This window comes from Agelaius phoeniceus, chromosome 3 (genome assembly GCF_051311805.1).
Source record: "Agelaius phoeniceus isolate bAgePho1 chromosome 3, bAgePho1.hap1, whole genome shotgun sequence".
Taxonomy (NCBI): domain Eukaryota; kingdom Metazoa; phylum Chordata; class Aves; order Passeriformes; family Icteridae; genus Agelaius; species Agelaius phoeniceus.
This window is the reverse complement of record NC_135267.1, coordinates 29,361,898-29,385,855: the sequence shown is the minus strand read 5'-3', so window position 1 is coordinate 29,385,855 and position 23,958 is coordinate 29,361,898. Positions and strand designations below refer to the sequence as shown.

At 35.6% G+C, this 23,958-nt stretch overlaps 1 protein-coding gene across 2 annotated transcripts in view; it reads right to left on the bottom strand.

The window, feature by feature from the left end:
* The window catches only part of CSMD1 (CUB and Sushi multiple domains 1), a 1,075,408-nt gene that overhangs the window by 379,346 nt on the left and 672,104 nt on the right, over positions 1-23,958 (bottom strand). For both annotated transcript variants that reach the window (XM_054629077.2, XM_077174973.1), the window contains exon 6: positions 7,301-7,413. In XM_054629077.2, the coding sequence (XP_054485052.2) occupies positions 7,301-7,413 (113 nt within the window). The remainder of the gene's footprint in view (positions 1-7,300; positions 7,414-23,958) is intronic.

Genomic DNA, 23,958 nt, shown 5'->3' with positions numbered 1-23,958 from the left:
TTTTCCATTAACCTTCTCTATGTCTCCTAGCTGGCCCCTCGCCCTGATGGACTGCCTTAGCTACTTTGTGCTTTCAATGTATGATATATCATAATAAAACTGGTCCAGCAGGCATCAACTCTTCAATGACTGAACATATTCTCCATAATTCTGGAAAATTTTATCAATACAATTTAGTCTATGAATATACAGCATTGCAGTACACACTGGGTAGTAGTGTCTAGGAACCGACTCTAAAAGTAAATCATAAAATGAGAACCATTCAGTTCCTGGTTTGAATGCCACTTCAGCCATAGTCTTTTGAATAGTCCTAACTGAATGGCTGTTACTAAATTGGCATCTTCTTAGGGCTGATATAATGAGACAGCTACATCCGAGCCTTTTTAGCAACATTTTACTAGATACCTAAGAAAGAAGTATTGCTGTGGCAGTACTGGAATACATAAGTGGTTCTATTAACCACAGAAAAGAATTGTCAAGAAAGATGGTGGATTATCTCCTTGTTGATGTTTTCATATCAAGACTGGTTTACTCTCTTGATAATAAAATTTAACAAAATATATATTTTTGTCTCAAGATCATTTAAAGGAAAAGTCCATTCAGCATCACTCAAGAGCTAGAAAACATCAGGTTGTTTTCTGGTTCTTGATGTTATCAATTGTTTTTATTAATTTTCTTTCTAAATATACTCTAAGTAACAATTCTAAAAGAAACCCCTGACTAAAAGTATCATGCATCAAGGAAGCACTGCAAATTCTTTTCACTTATTTAAAACATAATTTCTAGTATTTTAAAGCATACGTGGAAAGGACAGACATTTATAGGCAGACTTTGTGAATTATGAAAATTCACTGAAAGATCTAGCAATTGGAAATTGATTTACATTATTTCACTTATGGTTTTCTATTAGCATACATTTATTTTAGCAGCCTCTATTATATTCATTGTTTGACTTCAGGATTAACTGTTTTTTAAATCCTGAATTACTGAATGTAATTAAACACAACAGATAGATAACTTGTGGTACATAATTATTAAAATACCTAATACTTTCTTGAACGTCTCTGAAAACTTGCCAAAAATAGAATACTTTATTTGAAACAATCTACAACAGAGGCCAGAGTTACTGCAAAAGTAAAAAAGTAAACACAGCCATTAATCATGTTTTGTTTTGGAAGCTTTCTTATTCTGTTCTACTTCTAGGAATTTTGAAATAAATATTTAACTTAAGCAGACCACTTTTAGCTGTATAGCTAAAGGTATTGTGGGGTTCTTTCCTCCTAAAAAGAAAACAAAAAATATTTTCAAAAACCCTTCTTTTGTTCTGGCAATAAGCAAAAGCTAAGCAGGCATACTGTACATGCTGTAAATAGGCAAAAAAGCAGGGGATTCTTTATGACACCTTTTAAGTCTGTGAACATTAATAAGCTTTGTTTCTAGGAAGTGCGAGGTTTTCATCTCCTAGTTAAGGATACTTCACCTCTGGGGAATTTACACATTTATGAAACACTGGCACCATACAAATCATATGCTATGCAACTGCCACTGAATATGCAAAGGCAATTCATGTATTAGCATAGGTAAGGGTAGCGGAATTTAAAATAAAAGAAAAATTTCATAACTGAATGACTGCAACATCTTTCCCCCCATGGCAATGCCGTCAAGGAGCAAGGCAGAACAAGAACTGTATCCAATGATATATATGGTGAGAGTTCATTTCCATGAGACCAACGTTGCTGGTATGGCAGACATGAAGAAGACAAGGCAGAGCATGTCACTGCAATGTAATTTTTTTCTAGTGGTTTTCAGGGCTATTCAACACCATGCTTCCTTCTGAATAGAAATGCTGAAGCTACAAAAAAATATTCCACAGGTAAACACAGAGAAATTGGGACATACATATTCTTATTGATGAAATCAACATCAAAATACAAAAAAAATCAAATGAAAATGACAACAGTTTGCCAAGTATTTTAATACTATATTTACTTGATGCATTAAGATGTGCTATTCTAGTACAGTGCTAATTTTTTATAAAAGTGAGCTGGTTTTCTTGACCATGTAAAAAATGGGGCATTAAATATTGCTAAAAATGCAAGCTACAAAGATCTGAAAAAATTGCTGGACAAATTAATTATGCATAGCTTTATATTCAATTGGTAGTTCCAATATTTTAATGAAATAAATTATAATAATTCTGTTTGCCTGATGAAAGATCAAACAAAGGAAAGAAAATTAAATTGACTGCTTGTTAGTATTAGTTTTGGCTGACTGGAAAAGGCCAAGTTACAGCAATAATATAGCTATGTTAAGATAATAATAAACATGATGTTAATTTGATATGAGGGGGAAAGAGTAATTAAAGGATCGGTATGCTAACTATATAAAAAGTGTGATACTCAGAATTCTTACTAGGAAAAAAAAAAAGTTTATTATCCCATTATTGCTCAAAGAGGTGTGTTATGCTGCCTCCCATACTGACTTGCTTTCCAAAAGCCAGTGACACTGACAGATGTGCTAGGTTAGTGTGGAGATCTAACAACAGATGGAAATGAAACTCCAAATAGGCCACTCCCCTTCCCCTCACCCTTTCCAGTAAGAGAAGGATAAAGACAAAGACTATGGGTTGAGATAAGAAACAGAAAAAAAAAAGCAGTAGAATAAGGAACACATAGTAACAGCAACAATATCAATAACAAAAGTATATAAAAAAGAGAACATGTTACAGGAGTTGCCACCTTGACTTAGTTCCATGTGGCTGCCAGGACAAAGACAGGATGGTTGGAGGCTCCCCATAGGTCACATCCACATAGACCCTGGGACAAAGACAAGATGGTGGCCGCTCCCTTTGGTTGATTCTCCCTGTTCTTGAGCCAAAGACAATGGGAAACAACAGTGGACAAACCCCTGAAAGCCGGATTGTCTGTGTCATACCACGCTGTCAGTTCAGAATCTGGACTTGGTTCCACATGGCTGCTTCTGGCTCTGGCGCTGCACCGCGCTGGCTCTGCTGGGGTTTTGGCTCCACAATATGGCGGTCCCGCTTTTGTCAGCACCATGGCTTGGAGACACAGTGGCTTTACATGTCTCCAAGCCATGTCCCAGAGAAACCAGACAGGGATGAGCAGCACCAGCAGCAAAGAATGATCCCAACAGAGCTAATCCAAACAACCTCCCCAATGGACAGGCAAAATTATGTGTTTTTGGGGGTGCACTCAACCTTTTCTGGCCCCCAAAACCACTCCACCATCAATGATATGGCTGGTATAGAACAGCTACCTTGCCCTGCCCACACAGACATAGGGCCTGCCTCCTCTGCAGCCAGGACAGTGAGGCAATAAAAAGCTCACCTATGCACACACAGAGGATCACAGGGATATGGTGGTGGATGAGTGAGACAAATGCCACCTCTCCCTGGCCTTTTTGCAACCACTCTAGATCTGTCACCACAGGTGCAGAAGGAACACAGAGGGTCATAGGCAAGTGGGGGAACCAACACAGAGACCCAACCTCTACCCCAGCCTCCCCAGGAGTGAAACCCAGTCCCAGGGGCTAGGGCACAGCTCACACTAGGAGCTCTCCAGTCACTTCAGAGACCCAGGAGGGGCCCTGTTCAGGGATACAGAACTCATTGTGAAGTAAAAGGGAAGAGCGTTTTGGTATTCCACAAGGATAATTATGGAGTATTTAGGGAAGGAACCAACATCAGGGAAAGGAATGGATTAAATTAGCACAAGAGGTGTGTGAGATCAGAACAAATAGATTGTAATATATTTATGATAAAAATATAAAGATGTCAGAAATATATTTTTGTATTGATTTTGAGCGGCAGCTTTTTGTGGGGGGGTAGGGGTGCTGCAGGGGTAGCTTCTGTGAAGGGCTGTCAGAAGCATCCCTCATGTCCAAGAGGACCAGAACCACATGGTTCCAAGACGGACCTGCCACCAGCTAAGGCTGAGCCCATCAACGATGGGGTAACATATTTAAGAAGGAAAAAAGTCACAGTGCAGCATTAATAACAGCCAGAGAAAGATATGAGAATATGTGAGGGTTGAGCCTGATTTGCTCATGAAAGTATCTGGTGAGTGATACTTTGCTGTCCTTTTCTCAATACATTTTCTCTTACTTGTCTTGGTGAGGTAGAGGAGTGAATGGCTGATATGGTGGGCACCTGGCATCCAGCCAACATCAAACCACCACAGTACTTATGATGGAGTGTGATGCAAATAGACAAGCTTGTGATTTTGTTTTGTGAATAGCATTTACACGTGACAGCTACCATAAAAAATCTATATAAGGACTCTAAAGCACAACTTACTGTCTGGCAAAGCATAAAGGCTGCTTTCATTAAATATCTAGGGACTGCAATTAAATTTACTGACTTTTCTATTTCCCTGAAACAATGGTCTATTACAGCACAATTATACATCTTCACCACACACTCACACATGAATGAACCAAACAAGCAGTCACAAAGAGACAGCATAAATTGACTTTAAAGAGCTATTCTTTCTAGCAAGCAGCAACAGGAGAAGGCAGTCAAAGTAACATTAGAAAGTTCAGTCCCAAATGCCCTGAGGACAGCTGCTCAAGATTTAAAATTTCTGGGAAATTAGAAGAATCACAAAGATTCCTTCAGTTTGGTCTGGTAATGAGGGCTTATCTATTAGTAGAGTGTTAAATAGTTACATAAAAAAGTCTATGTATTTACTTCACGTGTCTCAAAGACAGGATAGTTCAATATATCAACACATCAATCCCAACTACATGTGTGTATTCTGAAAGAGTCTGTTTAAATTATTGGGAATAGCTGCCCATAAGCAAAATGTTTCTTGGAGCTCTCAGAGTCATATAGCCAGCAATGCAGGATTTGCTCAGAGGACAAATACAAGGATTGTGTCTGGAGACACATTCCACAGAATTGGAAGCATTCTTTCACTGCTAGGTTTTGCAAAGTCCTGTCTGTTGCAAGACTTAGTTTTCGTGGAATTTTTTTTTTGTTTTATGATCAGTTAAAATAATTATTTAACTTGAGAGAAGTATCTAAGATGGAAATATATGTCAAGGCTGTTGAATTCTAGTAGAAATAAGTTTCTGAAAACAAAAACATAAGCTCAAAGTGCTGGGACATTATAGCCTGGAGAAGAGAAAACTTGGGGGAATCAGGAGTAGATCTTATTGGTGTGAATTAATACTTGTGAGATGAGATGGTGTTCAGTCAGTGGAGCCAGAGTCTTCATTATGATAGCCATTGAGAAGATGGGAAGCAATAAGCACAAACTGAAACTCAGGAAAACCCACTAACTAAAAAGTGAAAACCTTTTTACTCTGAGGGTAAACACTGGCACCTGATGCCTAGAGAGGCTGCAGAGTCTCTAATCTTGGAGGTATTCCAAAGCCACTCCTGACCCAGTCCTGTGCAGCTTGCTTTAGGTTACCCTTCTTTGAGAAGGACACTGGGCTAGGTGAGCTCCAGAGGGCTCTTCCAACCTCTGCTACTGTGCAATTTGGGGTACTAGTAGATTTCTCTAGCTGAAAATATTGTTACTTCTGCTTTGTTTTCAAATACACACATAATATAATTACTAATGCTGTGTAATAAAAAGAACTTAATGAAGCAGTTAGATTAACCTGTTTTTTATACCACTATGAATTTTCATCCTATGGGTCTTGAATTCTTTCTCTGATGTTTTAACACAGTTTATGTTTATACCACTAACATAGGAATTTATTTAATTGCAATTGAGTCTGATAACATAGATAAGTAAGTCATGATCTCTCATGTAATTCAGAAATCTTTGTATTAAATACAGTAAAATGTATAAACCTGCAATTCATAAGAATGATTTTAATTAAGAAAGGAAATTTCTGTAATTGTAAGAATTTGAATTGCAGTAAGATACTTTCACATGTAATTCAAGGTATATTCTACATCAAGGAAGTTCACACTTTTACCCAATATCTGATGTATTATGCAGATCAAGAGAGATACATCTGAAATAACCATCTCTCTGGATATTTCCCAAACGTTTTAACTACTTGGTGAGTATTTGTCTAGAGATAAGATATATTGAAGAAGAACAAAAATTGTTTTCCAGTGTATGTTACATCATCACAAACTTCCTCCTTGTTATTCTGTTGATTCATAGTTTTCTGGTGCCTCAGCAGGACAAATCACAATGTTTTTGTGGACTCCAATTGACAGTCTTAAGACCTTAAGACACAGAGTTAACATAAGCAGTGCATTTACATTCAGTACCCAGCAGTGGTATTATATATGCATCCTTGGTAAACTTTGGAAAAAAAATAAGTTTTAAGTGCAAAGGTTCACATACTTATGCTGAGTTGCCAAAATGAAATGGAATTTCAGATTTTTTTTTCTGAAATGTTCAAAATATTTTTAAAACTAAAAGGACTATGTATATTAAATGCTTTTGTTGCACATGTATGCCATAGTCACCAGAAAACATACAGTTGTTGCAATGTATTTGTCATTTCAAAAATTAGGGAGGTACCACAGTTTCAGGGGAAAAAATACAAATGTTTAAATTCCTAAAGGATTTGATCCTGTGGGGGGTAAAAGGGTTGAAACTGCATATGTAAGTGCAGAATTTGAAAGCACAGATAAATTAAGAAGCTTTTCTATTTTCAGTATAACTACCATGTCTTTCATCTTGAGTAATGATTTATAAAGTACAAAAATCAATAAAGAATCCATTCTAAAAAATTGCATTTTAAAAAGTATCTACATGAACATAAATAGAAATGACAGCAACACTGACATCCTTTTGTCTTCTTTCGAAGTTGTATATGCAAATATATGCAGCAGCCTGAAATATAATCTGTACTATACTATGGTTGAGTCAAATTTCCAAACGATGAATGTAGCTCCTGGATAAGAGTTAGGTTTTGAATAATGAAGGAAGACAATGTTTAGATAGAAGCTTGTCTTTGTGTGGAAGTTGCATTGACTTTCTGCAAGTTGCATTCCAGGCATGTTTTTAAAGCAAAGATCAGACTGACTGCAAAGAAACTTATTATGAAAAAAGTGAGCAAGCAAATACATATTTAGAGCAGACTGCATTGTGAAGCACACATACTTTTTCCAAAAGTAAATCCCTAGAGACGTCTGATCACACAAGGAAAACAGATAGCGTCAGAGCAATAGTTACATAGTAATAACAAGAGTCAGCTTTTTACTGTGTCTGTGATATTTAAACATAATTATCAAATTCCACCACCACTTTAGTGATGCCTTAAGGTAAAGGGCTTTTTAGGCATGCTTTTATAGGTTTCCTACCTTGAAACTGAGCATTAAATCCCTTTCGTCGGTGATTGCTATCAGACGTAAAATGGAGTCGTAACCAGTTCTTACTGCTGATAACTGGAGAAGGTAGATTCATACCACTCAACCTGGAAAAAGAAAAAAAATCTAATATTAAAAAAAAAATCATGTGTACACCACTTTAAAGAGAAATCCCCCTAAACCTCAAAATATATTAGATCACAATGATTCACTGTCATCTAATCTCAATGTATTACTAGTTAATTAGCTATTGTGTTGAGAGAAACATGAGGGGTTTTTTTTCTCATTACAGTTATCCCTTTTATGATTAAAACTTGTTTTTCTGAAATATTTTTTCAAGAATTAAAGAAGAAAACCAGTCTTATGAGAGCGTGTGCATACAAGTGTAGGTGTGCATGCATGTGTCAAAACATGCAGCAGAAAATAAGCCTATTCAGTGATGACAAGGTCTCATCATCTGACTCCCTGCTGTGGGATTTGACAGGAAGTCAAATTGCAAGTATTAAGAAGTGTTAAACAAGGGTTATGGACGCTATCTAATTTTTAGTTTGAGTGGTAAGTTATAGGTATACAACTATGCTAGTAGAATTGATTTTGTGTGTATTAAGTCCAATCCACATTTAATAAAAAACCAGAGAAGTCTAAGCACAACAGTGGGTATGAAGAAAGTGCACAAAGAACTTTTCTAATACAGTAATACAGGCAACAGTTCCTTGGCCCACACTGGATTATTCCATTGTCATTCATTACACTACACCACTATACTATTTGTTAATGCAGTAGCTACCACAAAGAACTTAATATGATGTAAATTCATGTCTTAGTTTACCAGATGGTACCCTTTTTTTTTTGTTTTGCATGACCATGCTCCAGATTTCAATTTTTTTTTTCCCTGAATAGCTCTGGAGAACTAAAAAAAATTAAGTTTATCCTTTTAAAAAATGTTGATTACTTAAAACAAAAGTCAAGCTGATGAATATCAGAAATTCTCAGCTAAGATATAATCTGTGTGAGGGTAGATTTGCCAGTGCTAAAGTAGACACAGTACATATATTGGAGCTAAAAAATAACCAAACTGAAATGGGATTTAGTCTCCCTCCAAAATTAATCAGCATAGTGAAATAGAAGCCTTTTTTTTCATCACAGTATGAGATATCAGAGTTTCATTAAATATTCCAGATTAATAGGAAACTCATGATGCTACGAAATAATGTTCTGGAGAAGTCTAGCTAGAACCATGGCTGAATCCCTTTTATTTTTTTCTGCAGTAGAGCAAGACCAATATATTGAAATATAGAGGTTTTTAATGGATGGGGTTTTTTTCCTACATATGACATGCAAACTAAATCAGAGAAATTTCATTTTAATTTATAATCTCATTTTCTTTATCTTCTTGTTAATAACATAAGGAAAACCCAAACCTTACTTAAAAACAGTTTTGATTGAAAAAAATGGTTGGTCTTTTACACGAAGATTTACACACTTCATTTTAAACATGGCATTCAATAGTTCTTAAAGGTGTTCATTAAAATATTCAGACCTATAAATTTCTACATCTCATTCAGATGGACTTTTATACTTTATATATTCTTTCAGACACACTTTATATTATAGCACCACTCTAAATATTTGTAATTACAAACTAGTCTTTTCTGTTTCAAATCTACTTAGAATTTGGGTGTACCTGTAGAAAGTACCGAGATATAATGAAAAGGAAAAGAAAAAACAAAACCATATGTGGAATACAGAATATATCTTTCCTAGTATCTCTTAGCTATTGTCAAAATGTATGCTAAATCTAAAATTTTTTACTATACATAGGCTGTACTTCATATCACTGAACTGACAATTAATTTGTCCAAGTACAAAAGTTACATTCTAGAAACACTGGTTTAGGGGTTGGTTTTACTTTAAAAAAGAAATATACAAGTAGTAACATTCTAGCTAGTACATCCAGACCTCTGAATTTCAAAGCTGGCAAAACTCTAGGCTGAAATATTAAATTGTAATATGAATTACATTGTACATCAATAAAAGATTAAATGAACATCATTATAAAAGCATGTTCAGAGCAGATCTTTCCTTAGTTACATATATAACAAACAGATATTTCCCTGACACACAATACGCAAGATATTTTCATGTCTGTGTGAACTCTACAAGGTTCTAAACAGTCTCAAATATCCCCATAATACTAAGAAATAATAGGAAAATGACACTGAGAGAGTATTCAACACAACCTATTTTAGCACAGCTCTAATTTAGCTACATAATTTCTTTTATACTGAACTCTAGATAAGAGTATGTTCTTTAACAGCAATGCTGTTTATGTTTTAGTTGGAGAAAGTGAGAAAGGGTAAAATATCTTAGTGGTCCTTGGAAGAAAGTTATAACTAGTATATGGCACAGTGGTGTTTGATTTTTTTCTGTAAGGTTTTTAAAACCTCTTCACTATAGTACATAAATTAAAAAAAAACAAACAAACAAAAAAACCCAACAAAATCTGGGAGCATTAGCTGGGAATCCTGTAGCTGACATGTGGACATCAAAAGTGATGCCCCTAGACAAAGTACTTCACTCGATAGCGTCCATCTTGTGTAGATGGGACTTCCTATGGAAAATTTCAGTTTCCAGTAATGGCATATCCAAAAGTTTGTGAATACAGTGTAAAATTCCTCTTTACATGTTAATTGATCATTTTCATGGAATTTCTGAAGGATGGGCAACCAAAGCTGTGTATGGAAGAGAGAGGTGGGCATGGTTACTGAATAAAGCGGCAGATCATCCCATGAATTGATACAGCAGGCAGATCATATAATACTTCACACAGAAGTTGAAGTATTATATGAAACTGGTTTTTTTTCCTTCTTTCTTATCTCTAGGCGGTTTTTGGGTTTTTGTTATTTTTTTTAAATAATGGAATAGGAGACAAATAAACTATTTCCATTGCACAGTAAATATCAAAATTAAAAAAAAAACCAAAAAACAATAATAACGTGTATGTTCCTCAGAGAAAAGTAAAAATCAGTAATGTCAAGGACAGTTGGATTCCAGTCCTACAAACCAGAATATTATACCTACAGAAAAAGACACAATGTGGGGTAGAGGTCCATAGAACACATGTTCTTTGGTATTCTGGTATACAAAATACAAGTCCATGGCCAGAGGATCTGCTTTCAATTTAGCTGCTCTCATTCACCAATAGAGAGGCTGGACACCACTGCTCAACAGATTCCCAAGGTGAAATTCTCCAGATGGAATGATCCCTCCCAGTCCCACAAAGAACAATTTCCTCTCAGCTTGACCAGCTGAGGTGCATCATGTACCACAATTTGTGACTAAGTGTGCACATGTGAGCTCGTGCTACTGCATGTGCTCCCTCCGACTCAGTATAGCCTTTACTATTACATCATACCTTTTTAGTTGAATATTTATGGAAAATAAGCAGTTTGGTTATGTCCATATTAGTAAATTGAACAGTGGCACTTCATATCAATTTCTTCTTAAGAGTCTACACTATTTAAGTTTAAAACAACCGAAAATAATGGAATCTTGGAATCATAGAATGGTTTGGGTTGGAAGGAATCTTAAAGATTATCTGGTTGCAACCACCTGCCATTGGCAAGGACATCTTTCACTAGACCAGGTTGCTCAAAGCCCCATCCAATCTTGCCTTGGACACTCCAAGGCATGGGGACTCCACAGCTTCTCTGGGTGACCTGTTCCTGTGCCTCACAAGACTCATATTGAAGCTATTCTGCCCATGACTGGTGTGTGCTCCCTTGATCTCTCATGGGATCAATGTAGGCAGCTGAGTAAACCACAGGATCCCAATAGGCACTGGGAATGTGACCACCTCTTCTGAGGTGTTCAGGAAATACTAACAGGCAGGACTTGTGCTGGTAGGTTGCTACAAAATAAAAGGTGCAACTAAAGCAAAGTTGTCTTTGTTTCAAGTGCACATACATAATATTCATTCCTGTGGCATATGAATAAAGGTAGAGTAATTTTAGCTCAGTTTAGGTGTTATATCTAAAATCATATGAAGGCTTGGAACTACTTTGTATCAGACAAATTATTCAGATAGGATAAAACCCCCCATATTTCTAATATCAAAGTTTTCCTTAAAAGATTTCATGCTTTGATCTCTATTAACGATTTCTCCAATGCTGTCTAAAAAGAATATTGAAAGTGTCTCTGTTCCTTTTAGCTGAAAACATTTATTATATGGGAAGTAATAGAAAAGAAATTAAATTCCTCATTTATGTTTGAATTCTGCCTCCACTATGAAAATTGTAATGCATTTTTGAAACTGATTTTAAAGCCTAGCATAGATAGTCTTGAAAATCTTCCCTAGCCTAGATAGATAGTGACAGCTAATCTAAATTACCTTAATCAAGTTGTTCAAGAAAGAACACATATATACGTATAAATAATGTTATTTATGCATTTTCTGGAAATAGTTGGTTTGACTTGCAGAGTGTTGAGTTTTCATTTCCTGTACTGATGGCAGCCAGGACTTTATTTTCTAGGACCAGGGGGTTAAAAATTCAAGTGTCACTTGGACAAGTGACACATTTGAATGCTCTGGGCTTAATGTTATTTGAGGCCATGCACTGAAAGGGACTGAAGGAAACATCAAATAGCTGTTTATTCACTGAGTATCAAATACTCAGTGACATGTCAAATAGCAACCCTGTGAGAAGAAAAGAAGCAAACAGAAAATAAGTTTTCAAATAACATTGTAAGGTAGTGTATTTACCTGTAGGCTTAGAATGAGACTTGTACATGGAACCTAAAATCTCTAATTTCTGCATACTAGATGTTGCACTGTGCTCTACTGAATAAGATAGATTTGCAGGGAATTCCTGTGCCTGTTCCAGCATCATAAAGAATTAAAGGGCCAGGTTTTGAGAGTCTTATAGGTATATTAGTATCATACTATACCTATGCTGGCAAACACTGCATCTTACAAGAAATAATGAGAAATAATTAAACAACCCCAGCTATTCTTCTTCTATATCTGAAGGCAACCAGGCTGCTGCAGGATCAGAGACAGCAGAGGAAGCTCTTTCTGTTGATCATTGTGAGCTGCAGACAAACTTTTTCATGTTATACTACTTCAAGTGATGTTTTAATTTCTATTCTTATTCCATCATTTCCTCACACAGACACTAATCTACTGTTTATGCAAGTAATAAGATATTCTGTTTCATGCAGGCTTGAAGGAGTAATGTTTTCCTTATGTACAGTATGTCAGATATAGGAACAGAACGTCCTTTGAAGTCTATTGCATTACCAAGAGATTGTGATAAGCTTTATCAAATTTATTACTAACAGCATTGCCACTGAAATATTTTTTGTCTTTCCAGTAGTTATTGTTTGACTCAAATTCAGGTATAATAAAACTATTTTACATTTAATTAAGAGGACTAATCTAGAGAGGTGTAATTTTGGTTTTGATTTTGGATCCGTTAATAAAATAATTATTTTAATAATTATTAATAATTATTTTGTCTGAAGAAATAAACCAAATCTTGTCTCTTTTACAAGGTTCTTGACATTGTTTTGACTATAATAAACAGATAATCTTATCTTATAAAACAACTGACAGTTCAGTTTCATGAAAATGCAGGAAATAATTAAAGTGGGTTTGGTCAACTCATCTATCCTTATCCTTCTAATTTAGCTACTTTCACAATCTTCTATTAAGCCAACTATATATCTAGTGAGAGTAATATTATTGTTCAAAACAACAGTAAGTGTATTGTTCAAAAATACAGTAAAATATAATAAAATTAATTGAATCTAGTCCATATAAATACATGCTCTGTAAGGACTAGTTCAGATTAAAAAAAAACAGAGAAGCACTCTAACAATCATGCATCAGTTTTGAATACTTCTGCTGTTTCTATATTCACTTAACCACAGAAGTATTTGTATTCTCTAGAATGTGTTTATTTTTTTATTTATTTATCTATTTAGATATTTTGAAAATAGTGCAAAATATTGTCATGGTTTAGGAATGGTATTCCCCAATTTAGTTCTCCCACCAAGACTCCAAACCACACTACTGCTCATTTGCTTCCCCCTTCTCCTTTCCTTCCTGCACCAGTGGAATGGAGTTGAGAACTGGAGGCATAAAATGTGAAGATCGTGTGTTGAAATAAGAAGAATTTACTGAAAACAGCAATGAAATAGGAACAGTAACAACAACAATAGTAGTAGCAATTATACAAAAAAAAAAGGGTGATTCATATACAAAATGCTCATGGGGACCCAAAGGCAACAAACAATGGCAGACAATGACAATATATTTTTCATCCAGAAGCCATAGTCTTCTTTTTGGATGTCAGAGTCCCTTATCCCTACCCTCAGCAATGCCCTGTGATACAGAATTACCTCACTGACATGCCCACAACCATGCCCCCTACTACTACTGCAAAAAACTTAATTCTGTCCTGGCTGAAACAAGCACAAAAATTTAATGAATTTCCATAACAGGTCACTGGGTTAGGAAATTAAGAAAGAAAATTGTACCCTAATTTTCAGCTGAGAGCTATCTTCCATTTTGCACTCCTCTTCTGTAGATACAGATCCAAACAAAAACGTTCAAGGATCATCACTCACTAACTGACAAAATAACAGGAGATAGTTTTTCAAGGCATACAGTATGATTATTGCAGCAAACAAATTAAGACAATGCCTATACCTATTTATATATATAGTCTCTCTGTATTCTATATCTATATTCTATATTCTATATCTATATATCTATATTCTATACGTAAATATTTATATTTAGTGTAGATATATTAAAAAATAATATTAGAGGTTTATTACTTCAAACTCATTGTCACACCAGGATGGCCAAGGCTGTATCAGGTATTAATAGAGAGCAAGTAATGAGCTGCTTTAGCTGTAAGTAAATGTGTAGCTTTGCAAACTGTGTTAGAGGGTTAGAGACTGAAACATGCATACTGTGGCTGCAGTTTCACACACATGAGATGCTCTGACAAGCAGCGTCTGCCTAAAAGAAGTGTGATGTTATTTTCTGTTCTTCCTTCTCCTGCATTTCCTACTCCTTCCTTAATCTTTGCTTCTGTATTGCCCTTCTTTACGTGCATCAGCTTGGATTCTTGCTGGAATTTCTGTGATCTTATTTAAAGACTATAATGGAAGAAAATTATCCTCTCCTCCCCAGTCCCTCCAGGTGAGACATCGCTGTGCCATTTTAGCAAATTAAATTGCTCATGGAAAAGAGAAACAAATCAGAGCTGGCATGAATTCACTGTCAGGAGCACAGGAAAAGCAAAGTGAAATGCAGCTGGAGGTCACGACTTGGGGAAAGGAAGAATTTATAGATTAGTATAAATGAGGGAACAACAAAATATAAGAAGGGATAAATAGGCTAACAATTTAGACTATTTACAATAGCAATGAAGTGAAACAATACTTATTATGCTTGATAAGTGAGACCAGGTTATCTCCTAAATAAGAACTATCAGTTAAACATGAAAAGTGTAAATCCTCTCTTCTTTATGTAGTATTTGAAATAAAAAACTATTTGTAACAGCTAACAATCTACAAGAAAAGAGTTCAGAAGTGGGGAGATGTAGAGAGGCAGTGTGAGGTGTTTCTTATTTAAAGTAATTAGAGCCAGCATGATATTTCTCTGCCTACTTCCTTAACCATGAGCTGTTATACTGGAAGTTGCAAATAAATACCTCTATTTGCATTGTACCTTATTACCACTTTGGACAAAAATGAATTCAAACCAATGGATATGGTTCTGGGTGAGCTTTTTTTCACCCTATCTTAAAGACATAGGAAGACCTTAGCAAGTCTTAGCTTGCTAAGTACCCCTAGAAGCTCTCCTGAGACTTGTTCAGAAGAACTGGATATGTTCCTAGGAAGCTCAATGAGATTGACAGACCTGTTTCCTGAGGTGAGTCAGGAAAACTAATGACTAGTAGTAATACAGAAGGCACTCACTGTAAAGGAAAAAAAATTGACAAACATCTAAAGCCCTGATGGACCACAAGGAGTTTGCCAGAGAATTTTATATGAAATACTTATGTCAGTCTAAGAAAATAGTTCAAATGAAACACAGAATTGATGAGTGTTAAAAGGATGCAAGAAAGGAGAACCCTGATGAGTAAGGGAATAAGTCCAAGAATAAGGTTTCACCATGGCACTATCAATTTCAATGATTCAGATACTTTCACCTGAGTAGTCTAAAAATGCAATATTTTTATTTGCTGTTATCCTTCACATTGAGAGTAGAAGGTTTAACCATTAATAAATGAAAGCATTCAATGAAAGTTCCTCTTTGAAATGAAATAACCCAACATTAAATATGTTCCATAATTGTTCTATGTGGCATTACTGAGTAGTTATTACATTCCTTAAGCTCATTACTAGCTTCATTGTATTATTAAAAAACACTGTCCAGTATATATTTTAGATGAATGTTTCATATGGAATGATTCTTAATGAAAGAAACATAAGACTACTTTTCCTGTGATGATGAATTTTGAAAATTTTATTATCATTATTGGTCATTATAGAACACTTTGAATCTGACAAAATATTGCTTACTCACTTTGCTCCCTTCTCATGGCACTTAGTCACATTGGAACAGGCTGACAACTTATTTAAAACTAAATCAGGATAACAATATAAAATTCTTTCAGGCCATATCTTTTCTTTTTCCCTCAAATGAATAAAGTTTTAAGTGATAAAGCCACAACCACGCTGGTAAAAATGCAAATGTAAGCAGAAATTTTATATATTTTCCGAAAACATACTCAAATCATACCATCCCAAGATATAGCTTACTTTCCTCATGTTGTCTCAGTAGTCTACATGTATGCTTAAAAGCCCTTTGCCCCAGTAAAATGAGGAGATAAGGCTTCAACTTATCTAATTTCAGTTGTTGGCAGTGAATGGTATCCATCTGTAAGAAGTTCTTTTTATAGACAATGCAGAGGAGTAAGTATTTTAGAGTATATATCATTTATTTTAGAGGTATTTTAGACTTCCACATTAGTTTGAAATTAATCTCACCTTGGAATGCAAGAACTATGGTGAAGAGATCAGTAAATATCTGAGCATCATCCAAGGCAAATAAATGGTATTGTAATTCAGCTTACGGGACATGACATAACTCAGAAGGCAATTTTTCATCCAAAGGCAGATTTTGTGCACAAAAGTACCCAGCATCTTGTGTGTATTTTGACATACGTCACAGTGCATGTGATAGTTGCACATACTTTGTGTTTGGCTAGAAGTTAAAGCCAAAGGCAAGAGCTTTTTATATTTTGTAACTGGTGTTAGGAAAAGAGTTTTATTAAGAACATCTGTTTGTTGATTCAACAGTGATAGCAAATACTTTTCTTGATTACTGTTGTAATATTTAACAAACATCATAAGGACAATATTCCATGGCACTCTGAATATTGTTCCTTTGGAAGATTATTACCACTCTCACTCTGATGAATAAAAGAACAATAATTCCTTATATGTTAGGATTCTTTCTGATAGATGGCTTTCATTGTCCAGTAAAACTGGAACATTAAGTTCTAGGACACCACAATCAATTAGATTTCATTGTTTAATACAGTGATATTCCACCCAGGCCCTGATTTCTACAAGCCACTTTTCTGTAGCATTCAAGGAGTTCAGAACCAGAGAAGATATGCTGTAGGGTCCTGAGGTTAAAATGGTAACTATCATGAAGGGAAACAACTATTTAAAACAAGCTGACAATTGAACAAATATGAAACTAAATTGAAAGCATTTTAACTGCTACAAAGATACAGTAATTGAGTACTTCAGAGATAAAAATTCTGCTTTAAAAGTTGTTCCACAGCTGAGTGTTATTATTAATAGCTGAAATGATAAAATGTAGGTCTTATAGCACATACAGAACTCTGTTTGTGAGAACAGCTGTTATAGTGTTTTTACTGCAATTATTCAGACAGGCATTTTCCTAATATTCTGAAAACTCCACAGTTTTTACTGTGTTCCCTGTATTCCCTGTACTGTTTTACTGTATTAATCCCTTCACAAATTCTTTAGTGTCGCATATTGAGAAAACTTTAAGTTCTTCAATAAAATTCAGAAACCGCTCATCTAAACAGGAGTTTCAAATTTTTAATTTTTTTTATTTCTGTGCTGGGTATGCATTAATTGGTGAGAAGGGAAAGAACCAACCATGAAAGTGATTTTTCTGAGAAGACCTATTAAGGGTTTCCTCCATGCCTGGCAAAAAACAGTTGCCGGCTGCCTTTGAAGAATAGGCATGCTGATAAGCCAATTAAAGAGCTGAACACGCCTTTGTGACACTCACATTTTAAACCGAAAAAGCCCAGGAAGCTCTCTCTTTCTTCTGGCTTTAACCAGGTAATGAGATGCAGCCCAGGCCAGGCCCACTCCGCCATGGCCCACTCGGCCCAGTGGGGGCTAGGCCGGGCCCCAGTGGCTGCCGGGCAGGGGGAGAGGAGGCCATCGGCCACTGAGTCCCAGCCTGGCTGCCGAGATCCTGGCTCTCCCCCAGCATGGCCGCTGAAAAAAAAAACCCAGAGGAGGCTCTGCAGCCCACACAGAAAGCAGCCCCATGGCTGGAACTGAACGCAGCTGGAGCTGGAAAACAGCCATGCAGCCAGAGCATCCGCTGCCATTCTGGCCTGAGCCCCCTGAGATTCTGACACAGCTCCCCCAGCACAGCCGGAAAATCCATCACGGCGAGCCCTCCGGCCACCACCCGGCAGAAATCACATGGATCATATGCAGGCCTGGGCAAGATAAACTCTGTCAGCTCTGTGAAACCCCCAAAACAGATGAGACTTGCAAATGCCAGTCCTCTCTTGAGTGGGAAAAAAGAACAGAGTGAAGACACATAGAGAAATAACAGGAAGACACCAAGGAAGAAGTCCAGGATGGGAGGGGAATGAGGAAATGTCTTAGTCTTAGACTAAAATTCTTCTAGTAAAGCCATGGTAATGGACTTTAATACACTAGAATATCCCTTTAATTCATGAAAAAAGCATGGGGGGATGGAGTGTTCAAAATGTAGACATGAGCAAATGCATCCATACTGAGGCAAGCAGATTTGAACTAGCTGTAATCCAATGAGAAGGTTGAACAGAGAGAGATAAGAGTGATGAATACTCTTTGCCTCCAGGGAAAGAAGAAGATCTCTGTTCCCAGCAATGAAGATGATTTCAGAGATGGATAAAGAGAACTTTTGCTTTTGAACAGCTCATCCTTAAAATAGTACCCCATAAGTTAAACATGGCCATGAACACAGCTGTGAGAAGGCTGGCAAAGATGGGAGGGACTTAATGATTGCAGATTTCCAGGCAGCTGCTATTCATGGAAGTTAAAAGCCATGAGAGAACTGTTTCTTATGGAAAAGTCTCCATGACATGGTGAGAGACTTCTCTCCCTAAGAGAACTGATGAAAAAGTATTCTAAAGTGGTAAACTGACTGAAAATACCAAATTTGTCTCTTTATGTTGTCACTGGGAAAACAAAAGAAAAGTTGGGAGGAGGAGAAATGTTCTGAACGTTTATTCTGATTTCTCTTTTTTTTTTTTTTCTTTTAGTTCTGTTAATAAAGTTTTCTTTTACCCTTCAAATTTTGAGCCTGGTTTGCTCCTTCTCCTAAACCTTGTCTCACTGCAGAAAATTAATAAATAATTTTAGTAGGGGCACTGGTGTTTGACCAGTGCTAGACCCACTACAATGGGTCAATGGGTCTTTAACCTTCAGTTATTGTGAATTACTAATAGAGGATTAAGATCTAACAAGATGCAATGCAAAAAGCAGATGTATGAATTAATGGCCAGTAACCATCAACCTTATTATACCTGTTCTGGAAAAACTCACTTAAATGATGCAAAAACAATATCCAGGGCAGGTTTTTTAGGTACATCAAAGTATTCAATAAGGGATTTTTAAGTACATCAGGTGTCTACTGTATTTCTGTGTTGAGAAAGACTGTTCTGTAGTGCTCTATAATATTTTTTCATTTGTGGTTGCTGCTGTAAGGTTTTCAAAATAAAATAAAATATAATTAATTGAAAAATGTTTTTCCATTCCATGCATTTAATTTAATTTCATTACTTTAGTAACTGTTCTCCATTATATATTTTATATTGGATGAATTGTTCTGTTTTTTGTTTTAATGAAAAGCTTCAAATATCCCATTTGGCTGTGTTATAAAATAACTAATGAAAAATAGAAATCCAGGACAAAAAAAAAAAAACCTGATTTAAAATATCATTGGAAGTACTATTTCATTATTTTTTTTTCTTAGACTTTCATTTGCAGAAATTACATTGTCTGTTCTGACTAAGAAAAACCTCCACAGATTTCTGTATTTAAAACCTCAGTCCAAATGTGGGGATGTTTAGCAATAGTCTCAAAAAGATGACTTGAGAATATTTTTAAGAGCTCCTTTAGTCTGTGCCTTTCTGCAGTAACTATTGGGAATGATTTTAGGATCAATCTATCTGACAGGTTAGATAATAACAATTAAGGAAAATAATTGTTTCTTTATCTTCTTTTATGATTCTCTATTATTAATCTCTTAGACCATAAATCAATGAAATCCTGTTATCTTACAACAGATTTAAACTATATCTGGTAAAAGAAAAAAACACATTGGTTCTCAGTTGCACACTGGAGGGAAAAGGAGCTGCTAATAGACAGAATTGCAGGTCTTCCAGGGATAAATCTATACACAGCTTACTTTAGTTTCTTAGAAACAAAACAAACAAAAAAAATCCCCAGAAAACTACCAGCACCAGGAAGGAAAAAAAAAATCTTCATGCATTTTCTTTTAAAAACTTTATCAGACTTCAACCAGACCTGGGCCCTCTGGCATAAGAAAGACCTAGACCTGTTTGAGTGGCCATGAACAGGGAGCCCCTGACCTCTGAAGACAGCTGAGAGAGCTGGGCTTGTTCAGCCTGGAGTACAGAAGGCCCCTAAACACCATGAAGAGGACCTAAGAAAGATGAGGTCAAACTTTTTAGCCAGGCCTGTTGCAATTGGACAAGGGATAATGGTTTTAAGGTGAAGGAAGGTTAATTTAGATTAGATACAAGTTTTTCAAAATAAGGGTGGTAAAGCACTGAGACAGGTGTGCAGAGAACCAGTGGATGCCCCCTTCCTGGAAACATTCAACATAACATTGGATGGGACTTTGAGCAACTAATCAAGTTGAAGATGTCCTTGCTCATTGGAGAGGGGTTACACAAGATGTTCTTTGAAGGTCCCTTCCAACTCAAACTACTGTATTTCAAAATAACCTAACTAACAAACAAACAAAGAAAAAAAACCCCAACCTCTAAATATTATACATTGAAACCATATTTAATTGGTGCATCTGTTCAATATTTTCCTATTTTAGCTCTCCATTATTTGATAATCATGTAATTTATCTTTTAACTCTTATTTTTGAAACTTGCTGGGTGAAAGATTATTCATCTTCTTTCCTATGATTGAAATAGAGCTAGTAGAAATGACTCTATCAAAAATTACTCAGAGATGCTACTTCAGAAAAATTAACTTACTTTTGGAACATAATATACGATATTACTATTAAAGACATCTATATTTAAGAAAAAATAGAGACCATTAAAAAAGAAATGATATCTAAATTCTGTACTTGATAGAGCTACTGCAACAATTAACATTTTATTTCCAGGTACATTCTATGTTTAATATGTCAGTGTTAATAAACAGCACAGCCTGTATCTGACTGAAAAGACCAGGCAATCTCAGATCAGTTTTTATGGAGTGATGATTAGCAAATTACAATGCAGGTCTGAAAATCCTTGATCTATACTGAATTCCAGATGAATTCCTCATGCAGTGACCTTGCAATATTAGCTCCATGTGGCATTAGGAGTTTCTTTGCGTCCATAAAAAGGAGTATTAAATGTTTCTGTCTGAGAATACTGAAAACACAAATATATTTTGTGTTATAAGTTTTAATGTTTTATCTGTTAACTGTGTAAAACAACATGGTTGCTAAGATGCTGACAGTTAGCATCTTTGAAAGTCGTATTGTCTTGTACCTTCATGTGCACATAGAATTTGGATAAAGAATTTGAAAATTTGAGTGTGATCAGCAAATATACTACTTGGATGAAACACTGTCATGACTGCAGCAAAGCAATGGTAATACTGTTAACATTAAAAACAAACAAGTAAACCAACCCACCACGTAGGTGTCAACCTCACTACGTGTCCAAATGATATTATTAGTACTTCTAAAATATAAGTTTTTTCTTGGGATTGAAGCTTTGTGCAGGTCTATCACTTTTTTCCTAAGGATGCTAAGCACTGAGTTAGACAAAAAACAACTGCATTTACTCATTTCAGTGATGGTATATGTTTCATCGATACTGCCAAGTGGTAAAAGTTAACCTTGCTGGGTATGGTTGATACTTGGATTAGATAGAGCTAAAGCAAATGTTTACATCCTTACTGTATCTTGCCAAGCAAGTTGACTTATCTGCATTTTCAACTTGTTCTCCTTACATTGACCACACTGTTTTGCACTTAAGGTTGTATCAAGTAAAAACCTCTTTTTGTTTTCTTAAGTTATCCTTGGGTATCAAAAAGTAACTATTTCCACTTGAAACAAAAGCTTTGCTCAAATAATAAAGCTAATGGAGAACAACACAATTTTCTAGTAATATATTCCCAGCTGGCTTGGTTTTGATTTTGTTTGTTTTGTTTTCCCAGTTTGCACACAGAAACTTAAAATACTGGTTAAAAACAAAAAAAAACCACCGTTGTTATTCCCCCAAAAATACTGTTTGGTAATTATGAGAAAATAACTGTAAACAGGAAGGATCATACAATCCCTATACTTAATAGGAATTGACATTTAGGTACCCACCTTCACAAAACTTGTCTCCCTTATCTGAAATTACAATATAATGAAATAAAATTTCTGAGCTGTATCAGCATTAGAATGTGACAAAGAGTACCTATGACAGCTTGACAGAAAACGTTGGCTGCACCTTGTTTGGACGATATTTCAGCCTAACAATGAAGAACTTAAATTAAAAAAACAGAACTTCCCAAAACTGATTTAAAACTTTTCCATTTTATGAAGTGACTATATTTTACTTTAGAATATAGTTACTGTGTAAAGAAAGTAACAATGTTTTGTGAGAGTTCAGGATTTACTACTTGGTAGATTGCTAAAAAGGAGTAAGTAATATGAGATGGTTTACTGGTATCTCCCAGATGTCACAGAAGACAAAATAATCTATAGGACAAGTTTTTGCTCAAATAATACATATCTATTCTGAAATTAAATCTCCCCCCTGCCTCTCAAACCAAACTTACTTGTATGTGGCCTGTTAATGCATGGCCTCAATACCCTGTAAACACAAGGCCTCAGAGTATCAGGCAAGAGATGCACTCTATTTTTGTAGACATGACCCTTCTGAATTATATGACAGTTTTATTTCCAAATAAAAACAAATAAAGAAAGAAAATCCCATAGCCACAGAAAAGCTTAAATGCCAGAGAAAATTAGAAAAAAAACCAATGCTTCCTAAGAGATGCTTTTCAAAGAAATGCTATGGGAATTCTGGTTCTAGACATACTTAAAACAGGGTTATTTTCAGGTGATCTATTGCTCACACCGATATAAAATTATTTGCCATGTTGGTTCTCTTGGGTGAGAACTCAGGTGGGAGAGAGAAAATCTCACCAAATTGTAATCAGAGTGCAACCACACAATAGCTGTTTACAATAACATATATATTGGAAGCCAGGTGAATGTCTACTTGCTTTTAAATTTGGACACAAGATGTATTCAGTTTCCTTTTTGCTTAATGATATACCTGTTGTGAGCTAGTGTCTTGCCTCAGTAACACTATGCAGATGCACTACTTCCACCAGGAGGCCAGTTGCTTCTGTGTTCTCTTTCAATAGTAAATGTTTATTTTTTCAATTTATCCAAATGTACTTCTGTTCCTTTAGTCAAGGATTTTGATAAGCAATATTTCCTGAATTAAGCCTTCTTCCAAGCCATTTTAGGGGTATTTTAGGGTTCCCAGTGAAAGTAACAATGCTTTGCTTATCTCTTTCTAACAGCCAGATGTCCTCTGGCAAGAAAAAAAGTGCTACCGACAACGAACATCATGACATAGGTATTTTAACTGGGGCTAAGAGGCAAAGCCTTTAAAGCCAGCACACTGAATAGCACAGCGAGATAGCAAGCCAGCTATTTTTAATTGCTGACATGATTTACTGTTCCACCAAATTTTCATGTATTTTGAAGCTCCACATACTGCTTTTCAAGGTACACTGCATACACTGGACATGCTACACTCAGAGAACTTACTTTACTAATACAAGTAAACATAACTAATTATAAGACAAAATACAGAATTTTTAAAATAATACTTATATTGCAGAAGAGCCAGAAATATATTATTATTTTAAAAAATCATGGTGTATAGATTGTGTTTTTAGAAGAGTTTTTTCTTTATTGAACTGTCTTGAGTCAATATAAATAATTTAGAATATATATTTTGAAGAATCTGGATACGAGACATCTTTTGTGCAGAGCTATCCTTTACTCTGAAGCAGGTTGCATCCACTCCATTCTC